At 41.1% G+C, this 16,668-nt stretch overlaps 1 protein-coding gene across 1 annotated transcript in view; it reads right to left on the bottom strand.

Annotated features, from left to right (window-relative positions):
- The window catches only part of stk32a (serine/threonine kinase 32A), a 156,359-nt gene that overhangs the window by 120,147 nt on the left and 19,544 nt on the right, over nt 1-16,668 (bottom strand). Inside the window, exon 4 of the mRNA XM_067423577.1 lies at nt 14,834-14,985. Within this exon, the coding sequence (XP_067279678.1) occupies nt 14,834-14,985 (152 nt within the window). The remainder of the gene's footprint in view (nt 1-14,833; nt 14,986-16,668) is intronic.

Below are 16,668 nucleotides of genomic sequence, written 5' to 3'. Positions count from 1 at the left end.
CCTCGGAAAAGATTTCAGTGGGACTGCTGTCTTGCCTTTGAATTAATTCAAGCAGTTCAACATCGACAGAACTCCTCTGTGAGGCGCGCAGTCTGGCTGACCAAATCCAGCTCCATACCGAGGTAAGAGATCCTCTGCTTAGGACAGAGTTTGCTCTTCTCTCGGGTTGACCCGAAGGCCTAACAGGCCGAGGTGACTGAGCACCATCTCCCTGTGTTCGCACAACTGCTCCCGAGACTGGGTGAGTATGAGCCAGTCGTCGAGATAGTTGAGGATGCGAACGTCACATCTCTGAGCGGAACAATAGCTGCCTCTCCGACTTTCGTGAAGACACGAGGCGACAGGGACAGCCTGAAGGGCAGGACTTTGTACTGATATGCTCTCCCCTGAAATGCAAAGTGTAGGAATGGTCTTTGTCGAGGAAGGATAGAGACATGAAAGTACACATCCTTCAGGTCGATCGCTGCAAACCAATCTTGGAGACGGATGCATTTCAAAATGCGCTTCTGCATGAACATCCGGAACGGGAGTTTGTGCAGGGCCCGATTCAGGATACGCAGGTCCATGATTGGCTGTAACCCACCACCTTTCTTCTGTAAAATGAAGTAGGGGTTAACACCCTGACTTCATATCAGCTGGAGGAACTGGCTCGACCGCGTCCTTCGCCAGTAGGACATCGATCTCTGACCACAAGACGTGAGCATCGCAGCTTTGAACGAAGGTTAAGAGGATGCCCTTGTACTTGGGAGGCCGTGAGCGAACTGAATCGCGTAGCCGAATCTGATGGTACGGATGAGCCCGCGAGATGGCCTGGGGAGATGTAGCCAAGCCCCCAGAGACCGAACAAGCAGGACCAACGGCAGCACAGACGCACCCGGGGTGGGGTAGCGAGGTGGAGTGCTCTGGCCCGACTTGGGTGGCCTGGGGGCAGACCTGAGTGTTGTCTGAGCACCCCTGGTTTGAACAGAGTGTGGGTGAGAAGGCCTGGAGGCATCCTCGGTGTCCACTCTGCTGCCTGCTGCCCGGAGGCAGGGAGGTGGAGCTCTCAGACCCAACTCGGGAGTCCCAAAGGCGGCCTGGAGTGTTGTCTGAGTATTCCAGGTTGAGGCAGAGTGTGGGTGAGAAGGTCCGGAGGCGGTCTTGGTACCCACACTACTGGCGAGTGGAGGGGAGGAAAGAAGCGGCAAGGCCCGGGGGCGTCCCACACTTCCAACCTGACCCTCTTGGGGCCCAGAGAGAGGAAACTGCTATTTTATTGAAAATGTGGGTACAACTTGACTCCGGAGAGCCAGCGTCAGAAACATTAAACCAGTCAGGGCCCCCTGGGGGAGGGATATGAACATCATCTCCCCCAGAGCAGCTCCTGTTCTCCCTGGACTGCCCGTCTCAGGGCCGCGTACCCTTGCGCTTGCCTGACGGTTAACGGGACCCTGGACGGGTTGGGCACCTCCCTTGTGTCCGGCACCCTGCTTCTCCAGTGAAGGCTTTTGCTCGGCTTTAGCAGGGTGGAGGTGGACGCAGGGGAATGCCTTTGGCGACAAGCTGGCAGAGGCGCTGCGACCGATGACTGGATGAAGGCAGCAGCTGGTCGGCGGGGCAATTTTTTTGCGCATGCGTCTGCTTCTGGGTCACCAATAACTGCTGAGGGAAGTTCTCGATGGCGTCACCAAGGAGGCCAGCCCGACAGACAGGGGCGTTGAGGAACCGAACTTTGTCAGGCTCATGCATATCTACCAGGTTTAGCCCCCTGTGATGTTCCTGGACCACTAGTGTGGACATTGCCTGACCCAGGGAGGGTTCCTGCATAACCCCTGGCTTGGGACTACCCTCATGCATGCAGTACAGAGGGCAGTGAGAGAGGGAAACAATTATACAAATTATGGCCCTTTTGGTGTTCCACATTTCCCTCTCTCCGAAGTTAGACTACGTTAAGTCCCCTCCCTTTTTTTAGGACCAGCAATTCCATCTTTAAATTACCAGCAGGCATGTGAGACAGTGAACGTGGCTGTAAGACCGGCACACAGCGCACTGAACACTCAAGCCTCTATGAAAAGGCCAAGGCAAACGACGCACTGATGTAGTCATGCTCTCATGAGAGAACCTGGACCACCCACGAAAAGAGTCTCAGCATGCTTTTGATGCGATAGAGGAATGGGGGCCTGAGGGGATGTACCCGGCAGGGAAGCCCCACTGTAATCCTCATGTCACCAGCGCTTATCAGCCAAAGTAGCCTTTTCCCGGTAGCACCAGAAAATGAACACGGGTTTGCTCCACACCGTTACCCTCAGATCAGCCTGACCACCAGCCAAAGTGCTGCCTCTCGCGGAGACATCAGATTGGGGTGTGGTAGAGAGGACTCTCCCTCCAGCTCGGAGTTCACTAAGTCTCAATCTCAACACTGCGATGGTCATGTTCCTGCAGTGGGAACATGCCGCATCCATGAACGCCTGCTCAGCATGCACTAAGCCCAAGCATACCAATCAGCGCTCATGCCCATCAAACGGACTAACCAGCCGACCAGCGAGACATCTTTAAAAAGACGTGCCATGTGCAGCTCTTTTTGTGAGGAGTTTTTACTCAGGCAGAATGCTGAGACACCCAGGGAGAACACACAGACCTGCACAGATCACTGCACAGACCGACTGGAATGTGGAACCCGCTGAAATGCACCGTCACACCAACACTCTGGGGAGATACTCTTCTTGAAGAGAAAGATCGCTACGGTAGGTAAATTGAACTCGGCTCCGAAGCAGAAAAATAAATGCGTGACTGCTATGCAATGCCGTTTATACCCATGGTGTGGGGCGGGCTTGCATTAGTCAAATTCCACAGACCCATGACATTTCCATTTCATTGGATCGTTTTGATTGAAATTGAAAGCAGCTGGTTTTCTAAGCGAAACCCCAATTTCGTCAATACTGACGTAACTCGTAGTGTACTGACTGAAAGGGAACTGCTCTTTTATGCATGCTGAAGCACTCAGGGAGATGGCCGCGGTTCATACAGTCCAATAGTGCAAGCCTGTGTGAGCTCTCAGAATGGAAATGTCCAGCAAACCAACAAAGCTCTTTTTGTAAATGAAAAGCGTTCACTCACTGAGATGCGCCGTCACACCCGCACTGGAAGCAGTTCAGAATTCTCTCACGAGACTCAGTCTTCAACGACACTCTTCGTAGAAACAGTAACATATACTGTTCGGCTGCGAAGTAGAACGCAATGATCTACCATTCCACTTCCTTATTTATACCCATGCTGCGGGGCAGAGCATGGAATGCGTGGATCGCATGCCAATCTCCCTTGGCTCGTTTTTAACACACTCAAAGTAGATCGGTCTCTAAAATCAGATCCTAATTCGGTGATCCTCATTGTCAGTGAACACAATCCACTGTGCCATTTGCCGTTGCCAGCTAAAACTCTATAGGTCAAAAAAGAAGCCATATCTAAACATGACCCAGAAGTGCAGGCATATTCTCTGGGCCAAGGCTCATTTAAAATTGACTGGAGTAAATTTGAAAACTGCTCTGTGGTATGACAAATCAAAATTTGAAGTTCTTTTTGGACAACTGGGACGCCATGTCACATGGTACCGCATCAATTACAAAATCAAGTCTGCGTAGAAGAAGGATCCAGTTACTGAAATGGCCAGCCTGCAGTCCAGATCTTTAGCCATTGGAAAACATTTTGCGCATCATAAAGAGGAAGATGTGACAAAGAAGACAGTTGAGCAACTAGAAGCCTGTATTAGACACGAATGGGACAACATTCTTATTCCTAAACTTAAGAAACTTGTCTCCTCAGTCCTTAGACGTTTGCAGACTGTTATAAAAAGAAGAGGGGATGCCATGACATTTTAAAACAATGATTTTTTCCTTTAAAATTATACATTTTCTCAGTTTAAACATTTGATATGTCATCTTTGTTGAAATTTGAATTTTGAAACTTCCACATCAATGCATTCTGTTTTTTATTCACAATTTGTACAGTGTCCCAACAATTTTGGAATCGGGTTTGTGCATAATCTTGTCTGTTATGTGCTAAGACAACTAAAAACTAAATAAAACCCACAATAATCCCTGCACTCAGTAAAGCTGTGTTCTGCAAATCAACAATATATTTAAAAATATTAAAAACATCCCCCCCCCCCCCCCATTTATCTAAGCAGTGTTGCTTGCCTTTAGCCAAAGTGAACAAATCAGGTTTATTAAACTGGAAATAATTTTTTATTTTATCAATATAAAAATGCACCTTAAATGCATGTCATATTGCTCTTCAAGGCAATACTAAAAACTATATATATGTGGGAAGAGACTGGCCAGCACTGAGTTTCAGGTGCAGGTAGCAGGTCATATGACCAAGAAAGCATAAATAGTTGTCTGGCATGTTTCTGAAGCTGTGGGGCCTCTTTACACTTTCATATAGGTATGTGCAGTTTTTATTTGTGTGATATGTTTGTGTTAAATGGTTGTGTTTTGATAGCGCATTTCATTCTTTTGTGATCTCTTTTTTCCTTAAGGCTGATTTATTAACAGGTTTTACTCTCTATCTGGGATGCGGGGCAGACAAATATTTATTGCTGCAGTACCTTCAATGGGCTGGCAGCCGTGTAGGAGTGTGAACAGCCGGTAAATGCAATATACTTTTTACTGAGGCCGATTGGTTATGAGATTGAATCTGCAGTTGTGCTATCACTAAAGTTTGGTTTGTTTGTTTTCTTTTATTGCGGGTTGTGTTAACGTGTATTTTTTTTTTTCTTGTTAAAGGGGAAGACCAGACAGCATTTCTTGTGTATTTAAGTTTTCTTTCATGGTTATTTTTTTCTCTTTTTACTGAATTTCATATTGAGGTTTCATTTGATCATATTAAATATTGTTTGTGTCATATACTTGTTTTGTGTGGTATTGCTCTCCTCTGTGTGTTTAAGTGTGTGGTGGTTTTGTACATGGTGGGCCTGCTTTGACACTTAACCCCTCATCTGGTGTGATGTGTATTAGAAGGTTGGCAGTGTAATGGTGAATAAAGATAAAGCTTCTTGTATGCTGTGTTTTTTTTCTTTTTCCATTTTCATTTTCTGTCTTGACCCGACCCTTGAGGAGAGCTATTCCCTACTTTAATGGATTTTATTACTGAGATATATTTTAATTGGTGTTTTAATCTTTTGACGGTCTGTGTTAGAACAATACAATTTTGATATTTTGATAACCTACGTTTGATGCTTATCAAGTATAGTGATTTGTGGAGGGCTCCTTCTGCCTTAAATAAGGAGGTGGCGCAGTAAGATAATATTTCCTAAACTACACATAGAAAATATAGTAAGAATGAGTATTTAAAGGGATAGTTCACCAAAAATTAAAATTAGCCCATGATTTACAAACCCTCAAGTCATCCTAGGTGTAAATGACATTCTAATTTCAGACAAATACAATCATAGTTATATAACAAAATGTCCAAGCTTTATAATGGCAGCCCAACATTTGAAGCTCAAAAAAGTGCATCCATCCATTCAGGGCCTGAAATTATCACCCGGACACATGCCAAATGCGTGTTAATTTTGCAACTTGGCGGGTAACACGGTCACATTGGCAGGTAGCCAATGAGAATTGAGTGATTCGTTAGGCAGTTTGAGAGGATGCGACTGCGGTTTCAGAATGTCCATGAGATCGGAAAGAAGATGAGACCCTTCTCTGACTATGTTTGGATGTGCGAGTAAGTACAGTCCCTGACAAAAGTCTTGTCGCTTTTCTATTTTCTAGAAATATTATATCTTGTATGACTTCCATGAGCTTGAAGGACTGCATCCATGCGATTTGGCAAGGATTCATACAATTTATTGATGAAGTCATCAGGAATAGCTAAGAAAGCAGTCTTGCATGCGTCCCAGAGTTCATCAATATTCTTTGGTTTCGTCTTCCATGCGTCCTCTTTCATCCTACCCCACATATGCTCAATGATGTTCATGTCTGGTGACTGGGCTGGCCAATCCTGGAGCATCTTGATCTTCGTCGCCTTGAGGAACTTTGATGTGGAGATGGAAGTATGCGATGGAGCACCGTCCTGCTGCAGAATTTGGCCTCTTTTATGGTTGGGAATATAAGAGGTAGCTAAGATTTCTTGGTATTTTAGACTATTGATGTTGCCTTCCACCCTGCAGATCTCTCGCACACCGCCACCAAACTTCACTGTTTTCTGGGTGAATCTCGGATCCATTCTGGCTCCAGTAGGTCTCCTGCAATATTTGCGGCGACTGTGGTGTAATTCAACAGAAGATTCATCTGAAAAATCCTTTTGGACACTTTTCCAGCGTCCATCCTTTTAGCAGGCTGTGGGCCTTGGCAAATGCCACACAGTTTTTAAATTGTCTTTTGTTTAGTGCTGGCTTCTGGGCACTGATTCGACCATGGAGGCATTTCGAAACAGAATCCGACAAACTGTTCTGGTTGACACAGGGACTTCAGGTGACCAGGTCTCGTGGAGCTCTGCTGCAGTGGAAAATGGGCTGGCCTTGGATTTTCGAGCCAACAAACGGTCCTCTCGAGCAGTTGTCTTGCGGGGTCTGCCTGACATGGGCTTGTCAAAAACGTCTCCAGTCTCTTAAAAAATTTTTTTTTTATCCTCTGTACTTGACGCTGAGACACATTGAAGGTGTCTGCCACATCAGCAGTGGATCTGGTCTTCAGCCTCTTGATAATCAAAACTTTAGTCTCAGGGTGAATCTTAGGCATGTTTGTAGAGGTCTAGTTGCAGTTGATGTGAAGGTCTAGCGTACTGGGGTTCTTTTTATACACACTTGAGACCTAATTGATCCATTATTAGTCACAGGTGAAGCTAATATGACAAGGTGACAACACTTATGTCTTTGCAAAAATGGACTCAATGGGCTTTACCAAGCTGTGAATATTAGAATACTTTTTGAAAGTTTAGTTTTTCACTGAAACATTATCACAAAAGCTGGTGGGATTAAAATGAGCCATTTCTTGTAAAAAAAAATCTTGATAAAAAATATATTTCAGCGGCACTTTAGGTCAATTTGTACACAAGCGACAAGACTTTTGTCAGGGACTGTATTAAACTGTTGGTGAGATGGGACAATGCAACGCTGCCGTAGGCTACAGTACAATGACAGTTGCACAGATGTGTGTGCTGGGAGGCGTAAAGTTGAATATAGAAGGTAGTCTGGATGAGGCTGAATATTTTACTTTTTTAACACGTTAAATATAGATATTCTCTGTACACAAACCTATCAGTTCGCTTCATAAGGCCTTTATTAACCCCGCAGCTGTGTGGAGCACTTTTAGAATGGATTTTAAGCTTCAAATTTTGGGCTGCCATTCACTGCCATTATAAAACTTGGATTAACCAGGACATTTTTTAATATAACTCCGATTGCATTTGCCTGAAAAAAGAACGTCATATACACCTAGGAGGGTGAGTAAATCATGGGGTAATATTCATTTTTGGGTGAACTATCCCTTTAATAGTTAACTTAGCAACATGCTATTCTCAAGTTAAACAGAGTGCTAGGTGTGTATGCTGTTTGAATGGCCGCTTAGTCAAGTCTCTCATATACCCAGTGACATTTTGATAGTGTCTGAAGTCATCTGCTCATGAAGTTTTATTTCAGTCAGGAGATGTGGCCAACTACACATGAGTCAGCTCAGTAGGTTTTAAGTAGCTTTCAGGTGTTATTCGCAGCTGAAACACCCCAAGGTCACTTTCATTGCATCATTACATTATACCAAAAAAAAAACATAAAAAGTTCATTACACCATAAAAATGTATTCAAGGTTGTAAGACTGAAAAAACTAGTATATGCCGAAATGTCTGAATGAAGAACAAGGACTCTCTGAGAAAATAAAGGAAATTAGCATCTGAGCTTATTCATAGAGTTAGAGTCTCTGTCCGAGACGACATCACACTGAGTGAATCATCTATGAATGACTCTAATTTACATGCCTTTCCTTTCACATGAAACTTCCCCCAAACTACTGCTCCCACAAACTTGAGATCACCTGAAATGCACCAGAAATCTCTTTGTTACAATGTCAATCCTCACAATGCAGTATTATATGTGTTTGATATCATTTGAAATGTCTCAGTGCGACTGGTACAAATATCTCAACTCCACAGAAGTTAACCAAAAGATAATCAATGTTTTAAGGGTTTAAAGATATCTTTCCTTGGTGTATGGTGGGTGTGGCTTTCAGCCATTTGGCCTCTCTTCTAATCAAGTCTATAGGACCTGATCAATGCAAATTCCTATTGTTAACTGGTGTTTCCATTTGAAAGAGTTTCAAATGGTTCTGGGTATGTATCTGGTTTTGGGTATTTAAGGAAATGTTGCAAAGAGCTCAGGGCTTGACACTTTAAACCGGTCAGCCCGTAATGCTGGATGTCTCGAGATAGCCAGCATTATGTAGTTTTCAGAAGTCAGGTATACATTTCATTCTTCACTTCAGAGTATTTGATGTTATATATGGATTACCTTTGAATTGACTATGTAATTGGCTTTATACATTTACCTGACTGTTAAATAAATTGTTACACTTTTATTGATTCTGACTTGCTCTGGAATTATTCAGGTTGGGTATAATTTCAACGAAGGGTTAAACGGAATAATTAAATGTGTAGTTAAACTATTAAAAATGAATGACCAAATAACCAAATGGCATTCTAACCTAAATTCTAAATTATCATTAAATGGAGTCAGATAACGAGGAATTGGAAATAAAATCCCCTTTTCCCCGCTGAAAAGACGAACGCGCAGCGACCTTCACCCGCCGATCGTTAGCCTCCATTGGGACGATTTGGGCAGCCTTACAAAATGGTGTCCCCGACGTGATGTTGCAACTCTATTACGAGCAACGTCTTTTCAGCAAAGTTTCGATTTTAAAATCAACAAGAGGTTTGAGCTTCTCTTTCTTCAGCTGTTCTGGTAAGTAAAATTCTTTTTGCCTTTTTAGAAATGTTTAGGGAAAAACAGACGCATCCCATATAGACACATTAATAGAATGGGTCGGAATACCCAATGTTAGACCGGAACCGCAATCCGGTGGGGTTTAAGAATTTAGATACAATCACATATCAGGGACATGATAGCGACAGCGCAGTAGAGGAATTAAAACTCATGTTATGGATTTTAAAATATTTCTTTGTCGGCGTAGACCTACAACAACTAAACCTAAATTGGAAAAACATCTTCCAAACTATTTCCTGAGACTCAATAAACATTTGTAAACTAGAGCGTTTTTAAAATCAGCTAAATGCTTTCTCCGTTGTTTTATTAGCTGCAACAAACTAGCAACACACGATGAGAACGAGCAAACAATAGAATTAAAAATCTAAGTTTGTAAACAATTGGAAGGCATTTGTGATTTGATAGATACGCACGTTGATGCATTTGTTTATGAAAAACAAAGTTGGGAAAAACAGGCTGATGCATATGCAACATGTAAAAATGAAGAGAACTTTTTGTTTGATCAAAATTGGCTACAGCTATTATTGCTACACAGCTAAATTACTCGTGGCTACAAATGATTAAGAGGTGGTACGATTCAAATCTAAGATTGATACACAGAATGATAGTGATGTTGTTACTGTATTTTTGTTAAGAAACCTCATGATGTTTCTGAGTGGCTCAGCGAGCCCACGGGGCGTACCACGCCCACTCGGAGAACAAAGACTTTCTATGTTCAATGGGAGCGTTTAGCCAAATAAGTAACACCTAAATCTATCACATTTTGTAAATTCAGTTAAAATTGCCACTGTGCTGCCAAGCAGATTAGTCTGTAAATAGACTAAATCAAGCAAATAGGCATTTGAAATCTAAAAAGAGATACAACGAATGTGCTTGCATCAGTCTTGAACCAGTCTTTCATATTCAAATGTATTGGCATGAAAATAAAATCCGAAACCTCACTCAAAACAGAATTCGAGCAGGAATTTGACTGCACTCAGCATGTGCTGCTAGTTCATTGGATGTTAACAGCAACAGAGTCGCTCATTGAACTTAAGCCTGACTGTTGTCGTGCAATCAATGTACATGCCAGCCAGTTGTGACTGCAGGGCCGAATCAAAATCATTATCTTTAAGACACTTTGACAAATATGTTGTTGCGTTCGATTTAATTTTGATTTACTCTGAAATTATTGATTTTAGTGCATTAGGATGTATTGTTACCGCAAATCTGTCAGGTTAGTAACGGACTGGAGTTCAGTTTTTGGGTGGAGCTTTGAGGCACGCCGACTGAGATTTTAGAGTTCCGCCTAACGCTTGGTATTAGTTCGTATGCATTTTCAAATTTGTAATTGTACTAAACACGTGCGCATTGAACACACGATAGTTGTTTGTGTTAATAAAAACACCTAGGCTATTTAAGTTTATTCTTTAAAACACAAGATTGCTTTACTGTAAGTGTATGAAACACTTAGGATAAAGGTTGTAGATGCTATATGCATTCTAGACCATGTATCTTGAGAAAAACTGAATAAATGTGGTTCTTTGTTGAATTTGTTTGTCTCCCAGGTGGAGCATAGGATTGCCATGTGGCTACAGTGTTATTCAATTGCATTAACCATGAAAATGCTATAACGTATGTTGTGTTAATGACTCAGTGGATCATGTACATCCATGACACCACAAGACTACGCTCAGGTTAGTAACACGGACTAAAACACAGTTTTTCGGTGGAGCATTAAAGCACACCAGGCTGATGTTTTAGAGCTCCGACTAACACATTGGCGTTCAGATACGTAGACTTGGACTGCGGGTTGAAAGACTAAAGACGTCTTCCGTTTAGAACAATAACAAATTGTTAGACCAATCTAAATAGGGCAACCCTAATTCCTGATTGTTGTAATATTGCTCTAAATTACGTAGACGTGGAAAACCACGGCATGATTATAGAAAGTCACCATTAGAGACAGTAAGTTGGTCACTTGAATCTGTGGTGATGGTCATGGGCCTCTGATTGAAAGCAGTTTGCATTAATTACGAGAATTCAAACCCAAGGGGACTGAACAAAAATATCTTGGAATGATCAACGTGTAGCACGGGCGTCCAAGATATCAGTCGTATGGCCTCTACTGACGACCAAGACTGACGAGTTTGTGAATACTCATGTTATCGGAATCTTAGTTTACTGACTATAACTCAATATAAAAGATTTAACCTCTGTCTACTTGACCAAGACTGATAAGTTTGTGATTATGGGCCCGCATACTGGAAAGTGCGAAGACCCTGTGACTCTAAGAACCTAATGAATGATTTCAATAAAGTAAAGAGTTAAGCAGAATAATCAGACGTTTATTCATATTTGTAAAGTATTAGAAATAATTAAAACGTTTACATTATTGAGTCAGATGAAATATTGAGGTAATGCAAAAAGAAATGAATTGGATTTTAATCTTGTGTTGCATTGGGTTAATTCCCAGTGCCAAAAGGGAGGGGTTGTGCTGTTATCTTTTGCCTTTACAAGAACACAGCTATATGTGTGGCACTGATAATAGCAAACCAATTCACCCTTCACCACAGAAGTACCTCAATTTTTTTTACAGGTCACAGAGACCTCAAATAATCAAATGTGTGTGCGACACCGTAAAACAAAATTCAAAGCAGACAACACCAAAACAGGTGAATCAATTTCTGCCCACAGATCTGACTGTAAGGAGAGCAACTGGAAATAAAGCCATGGGAACCAACCCATCAGAATTCATGACAATATGAGCGATAAAAGCTCTGATTAATCCAGAAAAATTCTCCAGCAGAACTGGGGTCTCTAATGCTCACAGCAGACTGTGAAGGCTCGACTGTAAGAACAGTTTTAAGGTGTCACACACTTTACTAAAACAACAGCAACAATTCAGACCTGGCCGATGAAACTCTGTTTCATGTGACAGCCAGGATGAAAATTGCAACAGGCATAATAGTGCCATTCAAATAAGTCCACACCTGACTGAAGCTGTTGATAATGTCAGAATTAACTGTGATTCTCTGCATTGTTTCTGTCTCAGGTTTACAACTGCAATTCCTTGTAGGATGGACTCCAAGATGGGGCTAACACCCCCATCAGAGCCAAACAATGGAATTGTCAGAACAACCTGGAATGATGGAGATGGGTGCGAATACACTTGATGGGGCCATTCACACTTCACAAAATGACCTCCCAGTGTAGCACTGGAACTAAATTTTGCAACACAGATTGTTATTGATAAGACTCCACCCATCTCCCAAAAACAAACACACACACAGACACACACACACTCACTCTCTCACAGTCTCTCTCTCTCACACACACACACACACTCACACTCACACGCACACGCACACACTCACGCACACACACACACACACACACACACACACTGTGACAAGGAATACACAATCTCCATTATTGTATGACTAAACATATTTAGATCTGCCTTAATTGCATTGGAAGATTCCTGAACACACACAGTGGTTATTATATATATATGTATATCTTCATAATTGTGATTGAATATTGAATATTATTGATGATGTTATTATTATATGCATATCATCTATTTAAATATATAAACTGCACTGACTTTTTGCTACATTTCCTTAGGTAATCCAGACCAAGAATACTTAAATTCCGCTGTCACTTTATCACAGTGATAGTGAAGAATTAGGTGATTAAATACCACCCCACCAATTATGACCTTAAAAAAACACTTGAGAGAAGGTGTACCAATCGCACTGCTGACGTGAACCCACATTGTTTTTTATTTTTGTTTTCTTGCATTGTATGTTCTTATGCATTTCTCTATGGCTTTAAGTTCATCAGTGTTCAGTCGTTAAGTGGACATTAAGACTCTTTTCAGGTGTCAACTACGGAGAAGCCTTCCACCCATTGAAATCTACCCAGTGAACCACACCATTGGAGGTGTGAGGATTACACAAGGAGAGTCAGATTATCGGGAAGGTGCAGAAGCTTCCCCATGAAGAAGTGACACGTTAACTGAACATTCACCAAGGTCCGAGACTGACTCTATGAACATGCTGTGCTGAACCACAGGTAGAACACCTGAACACATTCACCCACCAGCTTAAACTCAAGCTACACACACCTGGTAAGACGGTGTCCTGCAGGTGAACAAAGAACCTTCCAAAGGGCTCTGCAGCTGCTAAGACAATTTCGTCATCTCAAGGATTGAACCAACGTCTAACCAACGTCTAACAGTGATCCCATAGGACCACCAGAGTTTGACCCATTGGGATCAAGAGGTGGAACTGTAAGACTGAAAAAACTAGTATATGCCGAAATGTCTGAATGAAGAACAAGGACTCTCTGAGAAAATAAAGGAAATTAGCATCTGAGCTTATTCATAGAGTTAGAGTCTCTGTCCGAGACGACATCACACTGAGTGAATCATCTATGAATGACTCTAATTTACATGCCTTTCCTTTCACATGAAACTTCCCCCAAACTACTGCTCCCACAAACTTGAGATCACCTGAAATGCACCAGAAATCTCTTTGTTACAATGTCAATCCTCACAATGCAGTATTATATGTGTTTGATATCATTTGAAATGTCTCAGTGCGACTGGTACAAATATCTCAACTCCACAGAAGTTAACCAAAAGATAATCAATGTTTTAAGGGTTTAAAGATATCTTTCCTTGGTGTATGGTGGGTGTGGCTTTCAGCCATTTGGCCTCTCTTCTAATCAAGTCTATAGGACCTGATCAATGCAAATTCCTATTGTTAACTGGTGTTTCCATTTGAAAGAGTTTCAAATGGTTCTGGGTATGTATCTGGTTTTGGGTATTTAAGGAAATGTTGCAAAGAGCTCAGGGCTTGACACTTTAAACCGGTCAGCCCGTAATGCTGGATGTCTCGAGATAGCCAGCATTATGTAGTTTTCAGAAGTCAGGTATACATTTCATTCTTCACTTCAGAGTATTTGATGTTATATATGGATTACCTTTGAATTGACTATGTAATTGGCTTTATACATTTACCTGACTGTTAAATAAATTGTTACACTTTTATTGATTCTGACTTGCTCTGGAATTATTCAGGTTGGGTATAATTTCAACGAAGGGTTAAACGGAATAATTAAATGTGTAGTTAAACTATTAAAAATGAATGACCAAATAACCAAATGGCATTCTAACCTAAATTCTAAATTATCATTAAATGGAGTCAGATAACGAGGAATTGGAAATAAAATCCCCTTTTCCCCGCTGAAAAGACGAACGCGCAGCGACCTTCACCCGCCGATCGTTAGCCTCCATTGGGACGATTTGGGCGGCCTTACAAGGTTATTTTGTAAATCAAACTGCTGTTGGACCGTTTCAGTACTAATGAATCACTTAAAGGGTTAGTTCACCCAAAAATGAAATTGATGTCATTAATGACCTAATGTCGTTCCACACCCGTAAGACCTCCGTTCATCTTCAGAACACAGTTTAAGATATTTCATATTTAGTCTGAGAGCGTATGCAAGTGTATGCACACTATACTGTCCATGTCCAGAAAGGGAATAAAAACATCATCAAAGTAGTCCATATGAGACATCAGTGGGTTAATTAGAGTCTCTTGAAGCATCGAAAATACATTTTGGTCCAAAAATAACAAAAACTACGACTTTATTCAGCATTGTCTTCTCTTCGGGGTTTGTTTTCAAACCTCAAATAATGATTCAAACGGTTATAAATCAATATGCTGATTTATGACCGTTTGAATACGGACTAAATATAAAATATCTTAAACTGTGTTCTGAAGATGTGGAACGACATTAGGGGGAGTCATTAATGACATCAATTTCATTTTTGGGTGAACTAACCCTTTAATGAATTGATGATAAACTCACCAGAAATTGACCAGGAAAGGGTGCTCTAGATTCTGCATGATCTGGAGCTCTTTGAAGACATTGCGCACCTCATTGCGCTCCACGCACTGAAGTTTGTTCATATACTTCATGGCATACATTTTCTTTGTGTCCTTTTTCTGAACAATGCATACCTGGAAAAAAGTGGGAAATAAGTAAGTGGGAATCCAAGCTGATCCATGGGGATGCTGAAAAACTGTTTGACAACTCTGTTGAACTCCATAGACTGCATTAGTGCCTGTCATCTTTTTCAGTGCTGTTAATTATTTAATTTAATTATTAATTTCCTTACAATTTTCCTAAAGCCATGAACCAAAATTAAACAGCTAGGTAGGGCTGCACGATATTGGAACAAAATGGAAATTTCAATTTTTAATTTGTTGTAAACTGTTAATCGGATGCTGCAACAATTTAATTCAAGATCGTTCGTTTGTTCGGCCCATTTCAAGAAAGCTTCGCTCAGTGTCTTAAACTGAAGAAAGTGGCTATTACAACTGTATTCCTGCAAGCAGTAAGTAGTGATTTATCCACTTATTGACTGTTTAAACAATTTCTGATTAAATTGAAAGTTTCTTAGAGAGACCGCATTGTCTAGATGACGCAAGATGCGAGTACAGTAACAAAAGGAAACACCAAGTACCATACAAAACTAAATAGTGTGTCTAATGACAGGTTAATATTCTTTTGTATTACAAAATACAACCGTAGATACTTTGCTTACAGATCGTTCACTCGATCCTTCTAGCAAACGTCACCTTTTCCACCATATAAGTTAAAACGATAGTCATTTGACAAGGCTATTCATTTTGTAAAAATATAAGTTATACATTTATATTTTTGAGAACTGAAGTATGGTGTTTCCTATGATGTTTTTGCATGCTTTCAGAGTACATCACAGTCACTGCGTAACGTTAGCCTACATTGTGACTAACGTTTTATAAACATGCAATATCGTTGACGAAAAAAGACAAGTCTAAAATGTAGACTGTAAAATGTGTAACATCTCAAATGGAGATTGATAAAATGCAGCTTACTTGTTTATTGGTGTTTTCAGATCGTCCGTGCGCGAGAGAGAGCTCATGTGCATATGGTTGCCAGATTTGACACGTTTAGCAAAAACACTGGATAGTATATGTGTACTTTTCACAGAAAAGCTCTGTTTGGGGGATTTAAATGACTGGAATCTGGCAACCACACGAACGCAAGCTCTCCCTAGCACGCGGATGATCTGAAAACACCAATAAACAAGTAAGCTGCATTTTATCAATCTCCGTTTGAGATGTTCTGCTTAAAGTGTCATTCAGTCGGTCTGTGTTCTGTCAGGACGGTCAGGACTCACGAGCCGCTTCACTGAACTGCTGTGAGCTGCTGAAATAAGCCAATCAGAGCCGAGCTCAACATTAATATTAATGACTCTTCCAAATAAGGCAAAAACAGAGCATTACATTCTGGGACAATTTATAGGGTTGTAAATGGACCTGTAAAACTGTATCTGGGCAAATTTTGCCCTTAAATAAGCCACATACCCTCTATGTAGATATCAGAGAATAATTTAACATATTGTTTCAAATCATTCTAGGGCACCTTTAATACATTGAATAAATGTAAGAATTTGACACAAAAGATGATGCATACATATAATTAGGTTAAAAAATGGCTTTATAAAGATAAAAATCCACAAAAAATATCGTCCAATTATCGTTATCGATAAAATCCCAGAAAATATTGATATCATTTTTGTCAATATCGCACACCCCTAATTTATATACCATCATTGAAAATCCACTTTTGTCAATTTCCCTATGGCGATATGAATT

This window comes from Pseudorasbora parva, chromosome 18 (genome assembly GCF_024679245.1).
Source record: "Pseudorasbora parva isolate DD20220531a chromosome 18, ASM2467924v1, whole genome shotgun sequence".
Lineage (NCBI taxonomy): Eukaryota > Metazoa > Chordata > Actinopteri > Cypriniformes > Gobionidae > Pseudorasbora > Pseudorasbora parva.
Note: the sequence above shows the minus strand (reverse complement) of the source record. Positions and strands in the feature narration are given on the sequence as shown.